General features: G+C 38.8%; 2 protein-coding genes across 2 annotated transcripts; one reads left to right on the forward strand and one right to left on the reverse strand.

Annotated features, from left to right (window-relative positions):
- The first annotated feature begins 3,549 nt into the window (after positions 1-3,549).
- On the forward strand, positions 3,550-5,506 carry LOC126802915 (pentatricopeptide repeat-containing protein At2g17525, mitochondrial). Its single transcript, XM_050530630.1, has one exon. It carries the CDS (start codon positions 3,634-3,636, stop codon positions 5,479-5,481), a length of 1,848 nt encoding a protein of 615 aa, XP_050386587.1. The 5' UTR covers positions 3,550-3,633; the 3' UTR covers positions 5,482-5,506.
- Positions 5,507-5,980: 474 nt separating this feature from the next.
- Positions 5,981-13,523, reverse strand: LOC126804085 (retinoblastoma-related protein). Its single transcript, XM_050531851.1, has 19 exons — positions 13,337-13,523; positions 12,971-13,071; positions 12,782-12,886; positions 12,551-12,693; positions 12,350-12,446; positions 12,211-12,257; positions 10,844-11,042; positions 10,614-10,680; positions 10,277-10,456; positions 9,995-10,188; positions 9,000-9,870; positions 8,700-8,862; positions 8,532-8,604; positions 8,109-8,285; positions 7,901-8,020; positions 7,650-7,794; positions 7,426-7,538; positions 6,429-6,544; positions 5,981-6,353 (listed from the first exon to the last, which is right to left on the reverse strand). The coding sequence occupies exons 2-19, from the start codon at positions 13,061-13,063 to the stop codon at positions 6,203-6,205; spliced, it is 3,054 nt and encodes a 1,017-aa protein (XP_050387808.1). The 5' UTR covers positions 13,064-13,071; positions 13,337-13,523; the 3' UTR covers positions 5,981-6,202.
- Positions 13,524-13,861: the final 338 nt, after the last annotated feature.

Raw genomic sequence — 13,861 nt, forward strand, 5'->3', positions numbered from 1 at the left:
TAATGGAGGTCGATCTCTATAGCTAGGATTTTTTTTTAATTATTAAACCAACGGGTGGAAGAGATTGAACGTAAACTACGTACCACGAATTAAATTTGTGATTTGATACGTATGATCGATCATTGAGATATCCATCTGTACAATTAAGATTTATCGATCCGGTACGGTCCATCAGGTACCATTTAGTTAGATCTTATGCATCAATTAATTGATCATGACCATTGCTTAATGTATGCTTCGAATGGAAGGATCAGCGCAAAAGCCCTGGAAATTCAAAAGAAACCTTATGGCAATTGTATAGCAATTGCATAAGAGACCTAGCGTTGTTGTCCAACATCTCAACTCTCAACAACGTGAAATGACTCAAAGTTGAGCGGGTCAATGTTCAAGGACTCATGCATGCATGCATATGGAGTAGTAATTAATTAGATAGAAACCCAGAAAGATAGTCAATAACGGGTCGATCTTAATTTCATGCACCTTCAAACCAACCAAACGATCTTAATTTATGCGTTAGAATTGGGAAGACAATTTTTGTTGGGCTTATTATGTATAATAAGTAGGTCTGAATCAGAGAACACGAGGAACTTTACAGGAAAGTGATTAGCCGATTAACTATTCTTCAGTTATGATCAAAGTCATCGAACAATGGGTATTCGAGCTAGTCAAGGTCATGCATGGACTCTAATCATATATGCTTGTATAAAGTACCCGATGACCTCTGACTGAGATAATTTATTCATGTACATGTGTGATGTGCACTTGCAACTTGATCTTAAGTTTCACACAGCCATAGCTAAGCTATTTAAAGGAGTTAAAGCTTCTATATCGATCGAAGTAGTGGAGATGTAACAGCCTAGTCCACGTAGATAAAGATATTATTTGTTTTTGGCCCATTAGTCTTTACGATTTTGTTTTTGCGGTAACACCCTAAAACATATCTCACAATGCGAAGCTGATTATGTTCATATAAACACAGTATCTACTCTCCCGCAGACGATGTGGGATCTGTGACTTACATACCTGCTAGCTTCTTAGCCATGCGTCACAATCCACCCCCTTAAGGGGCCGCATCCTTATTGTACACTTCCGACCGCGGACATGCTTTGATACCATATGTAACAGTCCAGTCCACATAACTAGGGATATTCTCCGTTTTGGGCCTACTAGCTCGCACGGTTTTATTCTTGATGTAGCACTCAAAAAAGCTTCTCACTATGCGAAGCTTACCTAAGTGGGGGAGGGAGAAAAAAAATGTAATTGGAGACACACTTTTTTGTTCAGACAAAAATTCATTAACAAATTAATACATACGCCATATAGATTTCTAACATTAAAAATGCTCCAACTCAATTCAATTCAATACATCTCAATGAGTTATTATTAATCCATATACCACACAAAATTATTACCAACGCGAAAGCTAATCAAAAAAAATAAAAAATATTGGTCAAGTAATCCGTAGTTGTCCTCAACGAGGGGATATGTTTTGAAATCGTTGAATTATTGTAAATGACAATGAACATATCTTTCACAATGACACTATTTAGCTACTATTCAACTGCTAATCGATCTCCCATTTGATTAAGCATTTGATTTTTTATGACACACATGGCAGAGAAAGTCCTTTCAAATGTGGTTGTTGCAAGGTACCAAAACAATGAGTAGATATACATGTTGAGAAATCTTATGCTTTCTTACCCCAACTAGAAGGACTTGTTGATCCAGAAAGATTGATGTTTTAGGGTTGAGTTGAGAAATAGACGCATAAAGAAGTTTTTGGATCCCGAAGGAGAAGGATGTGAAACAATTGCCTTTGAGGGAAAGTGAGCAATTTAATTATTTATAAGTTAGAATCCACAAGAAGCTTCACAATAGATATTGGGCTGTTCAAGTTTTTCACTTTAGTTAAACATGAACTACAACATATATGGGTAAAAAATTGTAATCACAATTGCATCCAAACGCTCCAAAATCATAAACTCAGTGAAGGCCTTTGCCCCCACTCGTCATATGCTCCATCCGCCAATGGCTGACCCTGCTCATATAAGCATAGTTTCTACTCTCCTGTGGGCGATATAAGATCTATAACCTACATGTATGCTAGCTTTCTAACCAGGCGTCACAGGACAGATCGAGATTTGAGACTCCTACTAAATATAGGGGTTATAACTAATTAACTAGAAAGGCTCCATCGAGTAAGAGGAATAGAACGGAACGGAGTCAATCTTAACGAGGTCTACGAACTCAGGAGTTGAGAACAACATTACTACTCTACAGAACAATACTAAAGACTACTCAACTAATAAGCATACTACTCTACAGAACAATATATACTAAAGCTAAAGAAAAACATTCAATGTCCAACATATTGATCGAATGAACAACATTCTTGAGTGCTTGGTTGTCTGGATGTTTCATCAACTTCAGAGTTATATATGCGCAAACGCTCGGTTACAGACTCATACTGCATGCATGCACGATTTTATTGCAATTTGTATTGACTAATTATAAGAAACCTTACATATTGTATAGAAATCACTACGTACCTCGTCTCCTACTTTGGCCGGATGCATTCTCATAATCTTCCATGAATTTTGTTAGCCACAATCAAATCTATCTGGTTGTGTTGGAGCATAACTGGGACGACAAATATTAGATGAAGAGATCGATCGACCATCCATTTTCGAAATAAATACCGATTTCTTCAGTATATATCATGTCTAGGGTCTTCAACCGCATAAATACAGCGAATGTGATTTTCAAAGCATATTCATGTAGTCTAAGACAAAAACAATTTCATTGGACAACGGTAATTACCAAAATATAAACTAGATTCTCTCACGAGTCTTGCGTGCGCGCGGTATATGATGTGGGAAACTATCCCATGACACACATGCATGCATTGAGATCAAGCTTGATGAATCTGTAGACAATGTGGAAGTTTGACGATTCATCAACTCGTAGAGTAATTTACACTCTTTGTATATGCATATGAGTAGGGGCGAAGCTAGCAGGGGGCCAATAGGTGTCATGGCAGCCCCCATATATATGTTAGATGCTTATAATTTTCTTCCTTGAAATTTAGCTTAATTACACTCAAACATATGATAATTGTATATATATCGACACCCACCCTTTAGGTTTTAGCTACATATTGGCTCCTCTCAATTGTAATTTCTAGCTTGCCACTGTGTATATGAGGGATAAGACTCCTTAAGTTCCCCATTTATGGAAAATTAGTTTTTGTTATCTTACTAAAGAAGTTCAAGCATCCCATTAATTTAGTTTTGGATCTGTCACTGATTAATCTCTATTAGGGACTTATTCGGCTTTAGTCCAGCCTTACCCGACCTTTTTAGCCTTAAAAGAATGGGCCGTTAGGGCGGGCTGAGAACTTACAATTTAAGGCCTTAAACCGGCCCTAAATCTTGTTGATTTAGTAAAAGCCCCACCCGACCATATACTAAGTCCTAACATGTAGGATAGGCCATAGTGGGAGTTTACAATCTCAGTAATCAACTGTGTTGTTGTTGGTCCGAATCAATATCCAAATATATATATTAGCTTGAAGAAGCATCGTTAGCGCCATTAGACATCCAGAAAAAAGGCTTGTGAAATGGCCAGAGCCCGATGCTGATCTTCTCCTCAAAGCTTCCACCGACCTCTTATCTCACCCATTTTCTCCGAACTCTCTCCTCCATTTCTGCTCCATCTCATGCCCACATTGCCCATCTTCTTCTCGAACAAAAATCACCCACCCAACTCCTCCACACCTTCCAATGGGCCTCCAAACTCCCCAGCTTCACCCACTCCCCGTCCACTTACCGAGCTCTCATCCACAAGCTATGCATCTTTCGCCGCTTCGACACTGCCTACCAGGTGCTCGACGAAATGCCCCACTCCCCGGACGAGCGCATTTTCGTCACACTCATTCATGGCCTCGGCCGGGCCCATTTGGTGAAGAAAGTTGTCAATGTACTCGACTTGGTTGCGAGGTACAACCAGAAACCTTCTCTCAAGATATTCAATTCGATACTCGACGTGCTCGTGAAGGAAGATATAGACATAGCTAGGGAGTTTTATAGAAAGAAGATGATGGCGAGTGGCGTCAAGGGCGATGACTATACTTTTGGTATCTTGATGAAGGGTCTTTGTTTGACGAATCGGATTGGTGAAGGTTTCAAGCTTTTGCAGGCTATTAAGTCGAGGGGAGTTGCCCCGAATACTGTGGTGTATAACACATTGCTGCATGCACTTTGCAGGAATGGGAAGGTCGGGAGAGCCAGAAGCTTGATGAGTGAGATGGAAGACCCTAATGATGTGACTTTCAATATTTTGATATCTGGTTACTGCGGAGAAGAGAATTTGGTGCAGGCACTTGTAATGCTAGAAAAATGTTTTGGTCTTGGGTATGTGCCTGATGTTGTCACGATAACAAAGGTGTTGGAAATTCTGTGCAATGATGGTCGGGTGATGGAGGCTGTCAAAACTATAGAGAGAGTTGAGAGCAATGGAGGGTTGGTTGATGTTGTGGGATATAATACCTTGATTAAGGGTTTCTGTCAATTGGGGAAAGCAAAAATTGGTCTTCGCATTTTGAAGGAGATGGAGAGAAAGGGATGTCTTCCAAATGTTGAGACCTACAATATCTTGATATCGGGTTTCTGTGAGTCTGGGATGTCGGACGAAGCTCTTGATCTGTTTAATGATATGAAAACAGATGGAATCAGTTGGAATTTTGCTACATATGATACTTTAATAAGAGGCTTATGTTCAGGAGGAAGAACTGAAGATGGGTTAAAAATTTTAGATTTGATGAATGAAAGCAAAAATGGTTGTAGGGGTCGAATAAGCCCTTATAATAGTGTGTTATATGGCCTGTATAAGGAAAACCGTTTGGACGAAGCACTTGAGTTTCTTGCCCATATGGGCAAACTATTTCCCAGAGCTGTTGATAGGAGCTTGAGGATTTTAGGTTTCTGTGAGGAGGGTGACACAGAGAATGCAAAGAAGCTCTATGACCAGATGATTGTGGAAAGGGCAGTCCCATGTGTTTTGATCTATGACTATCTAATCCACAGATTTTGCCATATTGGGTGTGTTCGTCACGCCTTTGAGCTTATGAATGAGATGATTGCTCATTGTTACTTCCCTGTGGCAACGACTTTCGATGTTCTGATTAAGGGGTTTTGCGAGCAAGGAAAAGTTGAAAGTGCGCTAAAGCTCCTCGAAGAGATGGTTGGTAGAGATTGTTTACCAGGTATAGAAAGTTATAATCATTTGGTAGGTGCTCTTTGCCAGAAGGGGGATTTTCAGAAAGCTTTAAAACTGGTTTTGCAAATGGTCGGGAAGGGTATCGCTCCTGATTATTTCACATGGCACTCGATGCTTCTTTGTTCAAGTCGAGAGACTGTATGGCTAAACAGCAAAAGCATCTTTTATGTGAACAGTCAGTTACATTGTATTACTGAAGCTTGACTATATGCCAGGGTCAGTAGTACTGCAATGATATATCCTGTTTCATATCTGTGGCTCAGTCCCTTTTGTGTCCCAATACCGGTATGCATCTCTTTGTGGAAACAAAATGGACAAACCCTCATGGAACTGCTTGCTAAATTTCACTAACAGATGGCAGTTTCAACTGAAAATCTTTTATCCCAACAATAGTAAATACACTTGACAATCAGTATCTGTTCCTAATCCTTGGTCTGCCGATTTATCTGTTGACCCGTTTTTATCCCTAGATATTAGGCCATTGGAACGATACCTTTAGGTATTATTTAAGGGGAAACTGAAAAAGATCAACAGTCTCTCTACAGTTCAGCATTTTTTGACAAGACTACTTTTACTTGTTTTCCTTCTTCTCTAATTTGGTGTTTTTAGTGGTTTGCATACATAAATCAAAGAACCTATGGAACATAAGGAAATGGACGGATTGTGGGATTCCATTGACAGCAGAAATGAGGATACAAATAACTTGAAGACCAAGGTGAAAACCAAAACATTTTATTAGATTAAGAGTCTCCTACCTATACTGACATACATTAGCACTTGAGATAGGGGGGTCTGTGGTGGCCATTCTACAATAACTTGCCACTCATTCAGAACCCTGTTTCATAAGCATTGCATGTATTTAAACAAATATGAAGAACGAAAAGAAACCTGCATTTACATACACGAAAACTATACAGCAGTTGGACTACAAATCTGGTTGGTCATTTTTCTGTGGTCCACCCGACGAGGATGCACAACTCCCGTTTTGAAGGTACAAGCTGTTGGCCACCATAGAATCACTAACCAAACCCACCCCTACGTCAACATTATCAAAGTCGAGTGTGCGCTTTCGCGTGCTGAAATAGGAACCATGCATTAGATAAAATTGGTTAAACATTTTAGTTTGAAGTATCATTGTGCTGAAAGCATACCCGTTTAAGCGGTTGTTGATGGCTGTGAGATCTTTTGAAGGGCTCTGATAGGCATGGGTACTCTCCCCAACACAAGCATAATAGCTCTTTGAGCTATGTGAGATTAAGGCATCCATCTGTTGTGAATCATAATTAGACTCGGAATACATAAACTTAACAGTGCAAAAATGAATAAAATATACCGCAAGTTCATTGAGGATCAGGATCTAAAAGAAAAACTTGAAAGAAACAATCACAATACTTAGTTAACATCACAAATTTAACACGTGAAGATTGGCTTACGAGTAACCAAACATCACAAAACCAATAGAAGAATCACACCGTCAAAATTTGAGAAGGAACATAATTACTAAACAATGAGGGTGCAGTGTCAGGTGGTGATATACAAACGCAACAGTGTTCAACTCTATTAATGGGTTGATGGTCGAAAAACAGTATTAGTATCTTACATTTGTAAAGTGCCTGCATAATTGATAGCATGATAAATCAGATTGTTATTAATGGATATGTGAACCACCACATAAGTTATATAGACCTGTTATCATTTTGTTTTTAGACATGGACTGTTATCATGTTCATTTAGGAATAAAAGCTGCATCATTATCAGGATTGGTAGACCTCAGAGCCGTCATAGCATAAAATGTATAATCAACAAAATAAAGTTAGTGTAAAATTGTAAATTCACTGGAGTCACCTAATTCAAACTCTACCATGTACCATGTGCAACTGCATCTAACCGACTACAACTTAAAAGTGAGAAACCAAAACTCTGGATCACATCAAATTGACTCAGGTCAATACACTCCAAATGCTGATAGAGATGGATTATAACGAGAATGCATGGAAGTATATGGAAGAAGATCCCATCAAAATTGAAGAGGAATTTTCTGTAATACATGGTGTACCAGTAGTATGTAATTCGTTAAAATCAAATCATCGGGGTATGTGCTGGAACCATTAACATGTAGAAAAGAAAATCAGAAACCTAAAGAAGTACCTTTGATGATCGCAATGGAGAGACATAAACATTGTGTGCTGCAGATACTTTTTTTGGAGACATATCAGGGAGACTTGGAAAGGTGGATACCTTAGGTGATCCTGGACATTGAGCTAATTGCCAATGAAAATAATATGCGAGTTATTACGGAGTTCGACAATGAGTGTTTAAGAGGAACAATATACAAGGTAAATACTAGTAATCGGCTTTTAACAGAAGCATACTGTCATTGTTATTATTAGCTTCAGGAACTACATTGGCTCCTGTAGTTGTATCGGCAGGCCCTAGCTCAACAAGCAGGGTCTTGACAGAAGGAATGAATACTTCATTGTAAAATCTTATGATATCTACGTGTTCCTGTCCAGGCCGCTGGTTCCAGAACATGTGAAAGGTTAGGAACTGAGAATTTCACAAATAATAACTTGATAGGGATCTATCGAGGAAACAGTTAAAGTGTAAGGATTAGACATCATACCCCATTGCGTCTAGCTGATGACCAGTCAACAAAGACACTTCGGAAAACTTGTGGTTTGCATTGTGGTTGCTTCCTGTAGTTGTATATGATTTCCCTAAATGTAAGACTTAGTTGGGAAATCTGCATCCAGGTGACACTTGATGAGTGTATGTAAAGAATAAAATTATTTAACAGCAGCACAGAAAAGTCGTTCAAAGTTACATCATACCTTGGCAACCCCATAAAAACAACAAAGGATAATCTGGTCAATATGGCGGTTAAAAAAGAGTGATGTCCTCTGAACAAGTATTTGTTGAAAGAGGCGATAAACATTTTCCCTGATTTGCTGGGACAATTGCAACCTTTCGACTATACCATTAATTCTCACAGCAGCCAGCTTGATAATCTAAGATACAAGAAATTCAGATAGCTACAAGGCTTTGATAAATCCTGATAATATAAAAATTATAATGTACATCTAAACATCACATCCTCATTGGCAAGAACTAGCATCTCCAACACATCTATTTAGTGGCATAGGTCATGAACAAGCCTCAAAACTTCCAAAGATATGGGATTTGTCAACTGGGCAGATCTCTAAAAATGGTCACACCCACTCAGAAATTCAAGATGATGGAACACTGTATCACACCTTATTAAAGAAAATACTAACTCCAGTTTCTGCACATGTTTCCCCTCCACCTCCTGGATTTGGTCGTGTTGGACTGTACAGAAGATATTTCAGATAACGAATTTCTCAAGGAAAGAAATGTATCAGACGAAACTATATTTACGACTTCCTGGAACAAGAGTTTGGTACCTTGCAAATGCAGATTGTAAAGGTGGTGCTGGCAGCTTTGATTTAAGATTACCTAAGCCTAGAAGACGATCCTTCACAGGAGAGGTTAAGGAATTTCGCTCCAGTAATATGCCCCTATATTCTGTACATGGTCTCTTTGGAGACCTGAGATCTCCATTCTGACCTGAAAAAATTACAAGTAAAAGAGTCACCATTTCAGCATATTACTATATCATGTGCCACATAGTGGATATGAATTAGTACTTCAGATTGTAATATGTACATGTCAAAAAACTAATAACATCATGGAATAAACAATACCTGGGGAAATCTCATGCTTCTGCAAAGAGGGTACTGGAGGCAACCCTCCACAAGAGAAGTTGATATTCAAGGCTATTGCATCCAAAGATGGCATTGGTTCTGCTAATAACCCCAGACGGTTGATTTCAGACGAGAAGGCAGGCCTAGCAACTGTTAAGGAATTGTACATTGAGGAACCCTTTTCCCATACCATGCTCTCCAATAGTCGTTCTTCCAAGGAATTCAGATGTCGTCTCAATTCTCTTGGTAGAGACTCTTCATGTCTAATGAAGCTTTCTATCACCTTGCTAAGATCAAAAGCTGTAATACCCGTCCTTTCTAACACCGCAGGAAACAACATTGTAACCGTTTTATGTGTTGCCAGGACTAACTCTGCAGAGCATGCTAGCATGCATCTATGGAACCTTTCATTTGTTAATAAAGAGGTCAAATTAGTAGCATGCAGAATTTGAGCCTCTGCCCTGCACATTGCTTCCAAAACTCTATAATAAAGCTTAAGTGCTTCAAGTCTTCGTTGTTCTGCCCACACATTGTCCATGAGGTTAGCACTTTGAAGACTGCCAGTTACGCTTCGATCCCCCAAAGTACTACTTGGAAATATGGCCTCAAGTATTATTTGCGCCCTGCGTATCACATCATTACTAACATTCCTATCACATGATGCCAGAAAACCTTCGAGCTCGGCTGATGGTTTTGATGGAAGTGGAGAAATAAAGGTCCTAAGCCACTTTGCAGTTGTCATTGCAGTGCTCACAGGTGTGGCTGCCATCTTAAAATTAGCACCGCCATTAACATGTGAGGCTGGAGAGCGATGGGGAGAAAGTGGACTTGTAATTGTCTTTGTTGGGGAGGCCATTAAGTCAAATTTCCTCTGACATAATATAACAATTAATATTGTCAACAAACTCATTATAAACAATAAACAACAATGGAAGCGGAAAGAACATCTGACAATACATGTTTCTGTATGGTGGAATCTACTATTGAATGCATACCTTCACACCAGATAAATTCAAGGACCCTCCAGAAGAGCTCCCTGAACCAAGTAAGCTGTCCTCCTCATTTATAAAAACTCTCTCATCCAGTTCACCTTTATTCCGAATAGCATCATCATGATCTTTTTCTAAAATAACTAAGCTGGATGACAAAGACGGTTCATCTAGAAGTCCTTCAAAATAGGTCAAACCATCTGCATCAAACAGGACAATACTTCAGGAGAGCAGCTTTAGATATTTTTTAATCAACCTTTGCAGATATGAGGAACTTTTACAACACACCTGTATCAATATTCTTTAGATTTTCATTTTTACACTCAGATGCCAAAGATGGCTTCTTCTTCAAAAGATCTGATATCAATGTATTAGCCTTTTCCATTGTTTTTCTCAACTCCTCTTCAGAGGTGTCATAAATGTTGCAAAGTGAAGCAACCAGGTCTACTCCTTTGTTTCCTTTCCTCACTGAATAAGACAATAATCAATGAGCTTTGATGAAGAATTCGAAAATAAATGCACAAAAAGGAGGAAAGAAGGGGAGATCAAAAGCCATAACAAACATTCAAATTTTGACATCTTGGAAAATTTATATAAGAGAACTATAAGTCAAGTGGAATATTACCAAAACGTGGTGAATCATGGATTCTAAAATTTCTGAAGCGAATAGGGACATGAATAATCAAAATTGCCTGTACAAAGACAGAATCAGCAGTAAGAAAAAAGGTATCTGTTAAAATATAGAGCTTAAAAGAAACAGAGAGCCAGAAATCTCTTTTTATTTACTGAATAAGAATCCATCAACTTTCTAGCATGCTAGACTCACTGACTAAATTATACAAAAAGGCAACTAACCAATATAGAAACCAAGCCATTTGTGCATGTCACCAGGTCTTTAACTCGCCCAAATACGTGTACCCGAAGGGCCAAAAACAGCAGCCATCCAAATCTATGATACTCTGACACATAACCAGTTCCATTGGTAATGGCTGACTTCTTATCAACAGTTGCATCACTTGTCAAGAAGAATTCCCGGTATGCTTTTTTGAAGTACCTTGAAGCATTAAATTTTATGGTATCATGCTATTAGCTAAAAGATTTCTTATACATGGACCAAAATTGTGAATAAACATTTATCAAGCACACAGATAATCCAAAGTATAACTTCACAAATATCGCAGTATTAGAACATAACATGCAACAAATCTGAGATATGAAAGTAACCCTTGGATCAATTTAATGAGAATGAAAATGCAGATGTAATGGAAACTTTTCATCCAAATAACTTCAACTTGCTCCTAAAGGTCAGTACAAATCACGCAAAACATATGGATTTGTAATACTGCTGTAAGGTGCACAGGATATGCAGAAAGACACCCCATAAGGATGCTAAACAAATCCCATTCAAATTTCATGATACAGCAATCAGGCAGACATCTAGACCAAAGGTATAACCATAGATTCATCAACTGGGGTGATGCACTATGTACAATAAGTTTCAACTAGTAATCAGTTTTCCTAACACACATTTTATATGTACACTGTCACTCATTTTCAGAGAGTCGGCCAAAACTTAGAGATCTTCAATGAATCAAAAAGACCAAATTGGAAGTTGAATAGTCAGTATCAATACGTCTACAGTCCGTACAGAGTAACAAACACATAATACTTACTAAAAGAACAATATTGTTTAAAGTATCAGAAGTCCATATGCTCACAACTAAAGATGCTCTCTAGGAACCAGGACTGAAAGATGACAAACCACCAAAGGGGCATATCTAGCCTCGAATCAATTCTTCACATTGAATTAATTTTATTTAACCATAGCACTCGGGAAAATTTATGGTAGCAGGGTCCTATTTCCAAAAAAATCATATTCAAAGAAGAAGGATAGTGTTTCACAATAAAAACACAGGAAAAAAAATCCTTGAGTTAACACCACAGTTTATAAGAAACTTTGGATTAGATAAGGATGAAACCAACAATTCTGATACAACGGAACTGCTAAAGGTATTTTCTCTTTATTTCATTTTAAACATAATTAGTTCAGAGTCCAGAAGTCCCATAGAAATTCATCAACATCCAACAGTCTCCGTCCAGAGCAATTATTGCAATATCTAACAATACCACACACATACATATTTTACACAAGATTCAGAAAAGGGAATACGTTGTGACGTAGTAATATGTCCAGCAGGATGAGTAAAATAAAAAGCACTTACTTGCTTAAAAGGCTCAAGTACAGAAAATTGGCCTGCAACTCCTTTGCCTACAAGTTAAGAACTCAAACTCATGAGTAACCAAGTAAAATAGGAATTAAAATATGAAAGAACAGTAACTAAATTTCTGACAAATTAGTACCTCAAGTTTGCTCTCCCAATCTAAGCCATACATATTACTTAAAATTGGCCCGGCCTTAACAATGAACTGTGGAAGCTCCTTAAAGAAATCCACAATGCTGGAAAACACCCAAAAAAGCAAAAAAAGAAGAATTCATGAGCAGGCAATATGAGCTTCAAGAGTTTATCAAAAAAAAAAAAAACTGGTTGACAAACAACATACTTGAGCCTAGCAGTTCGCAAAATTTGAATGAGAGAGAATCCATTATCATCAGACCCGTTTTGTGAACTGTCAGAAGTCTTCAAACTCAATGTTTTCACAGAGAACAAAACAAAAGAAAACCAGAACCGTTCCGCTTCTTCAGGCTGCACAAAGAAAAGCTCTGATCAGCAGGCATTTGAACTCATAATTTCTTTAGTTCACCACACAATCGAGAATCGTTACAAAACACACCGTTCCATTTCCGATAGCAGACAAATTAGACATCAGAACATGCTTTGTTTCAGTCAGCAGCTTCAGTGCCTGTGTTAGCGTGTTCTCATCCAAGCACAATCCATTCTGCAAACATCATACACAGCTCAGTAACATTAGTACGACAAGAAAGACCAGCTGGGTAACTGACAACAGTAATAAAAATCCAACCTTGCACAAATCAGTAAATCGAGCTTTAACGGGGTCCAAATCACCAGTCCCGGAACTCGAATCCTCCATCTTCAGCACAGCAGGCGGACTCATCTAAAACCCTAATCGTGACCAAAAAAAAAAACTCAATCCCCAGATCAACCGCGAAAATCCGAATTCAATTCCCCGAAAAGAATCCAAATTTACACAACCCAGAGCTCAAATCTTCACCCACCGAACTCAATTTCTTCAGCAAAATTCAAATCCAAAAAAAATATTCCAATGGTGAACTAAAACCTAAACCCAACCACCAAACTCAAACGCACACAAAATGCGTGAAGCTCTAGAAGAGAAAATAAAGAAGGTTTAAAAAAAATAAAAGCTTACGAATTTTGGGCGGGACAGATCTGCGCGATGTTTGCGCACGGGAGTAGGTGGATCCGGCGAGAGGCCCAATTAGGAAAACGACGGCGTTTTAGGGGGCGATCGGAATCGAATCAACAAACAGAGAAATAGAGCTATCAGTGTTTTGGGGGCAAAACCCTATCTATGCTCTCTCTCTCTCTCTCTCTCTCTCTCTCTCTGATTTGGTTTGGCCTCTTCTGTTTTTTTGGGGAGAAAAAACCCTCGTACTGTTCTCGCTGCGCGGGAAAAGCTACATGCCATGATGCCATGCATACATACATGGGGAGCGAATCAGGGGAGGACAAGTCATGCTCGTTAGGGGTTTTTTACCGCCAAAATTTCTCCGCCGTTACGACTGGGCCAAGATTCGGTTATTGCACCGTTACGGCGTGGGTGACGGAAACGGAAGACAGAGAGAAACTGAGAAGACAACAGGTAACAGCGGGAACAGGCACATGTGGAGATTGGGGCCCATTGGGCTTCCGTGTCGTTTTCGAACATCTCAAT

The sequence above is a fragment of the Argentina anserina genome, chromosome 7 (genome assembly GCF_933775445.1).
Source record: "Argentina anserina chromosome 7, drPotAnse1.1, whole genome shotgun sequence".
Lineage (NCBI taxonomy): Eukaryota > Viridiplantae > Streptophyta > Magnoliopsida > Rosales > Rosaceae > Argentina > Argentina anserina.

What these genes read in the sequence shown, in the direction of transcription:
- LOC126802915 (XM_050530630.1), top strand. Translation starts at nt 3,634, where the DNA reads ATGCTGATCTTCTCCTCAAAGCTTCCACCGACCTCTTATCTCACCCAT.
- LOC126804085 (XM_050531851.1), bottom strand. Translation starts at nt 13,063, where the DNA reads ATGAGTCCGCCTGCTGTGCTGAAGATGGAGGATTCGAGTTCCGGGACT. An exon ending in ATGGCTTGGTTTCTATATTG is followed by an intron (nt 10,681 to 10,843) that starts GTTAGTTGCCTT and finishes GTCTTTGTACAG; the next exon opens with GCAATTTTGATTATTCATGT. An exon ending in TTACAATCTGCATTTGCAAG is followed by an intron (nt 8,605 to 8,699) that starts GTACCAAACTCT and finishes TCTTCTGTACAG; the next exon opens with TCCAACACGACCAAATCCAG.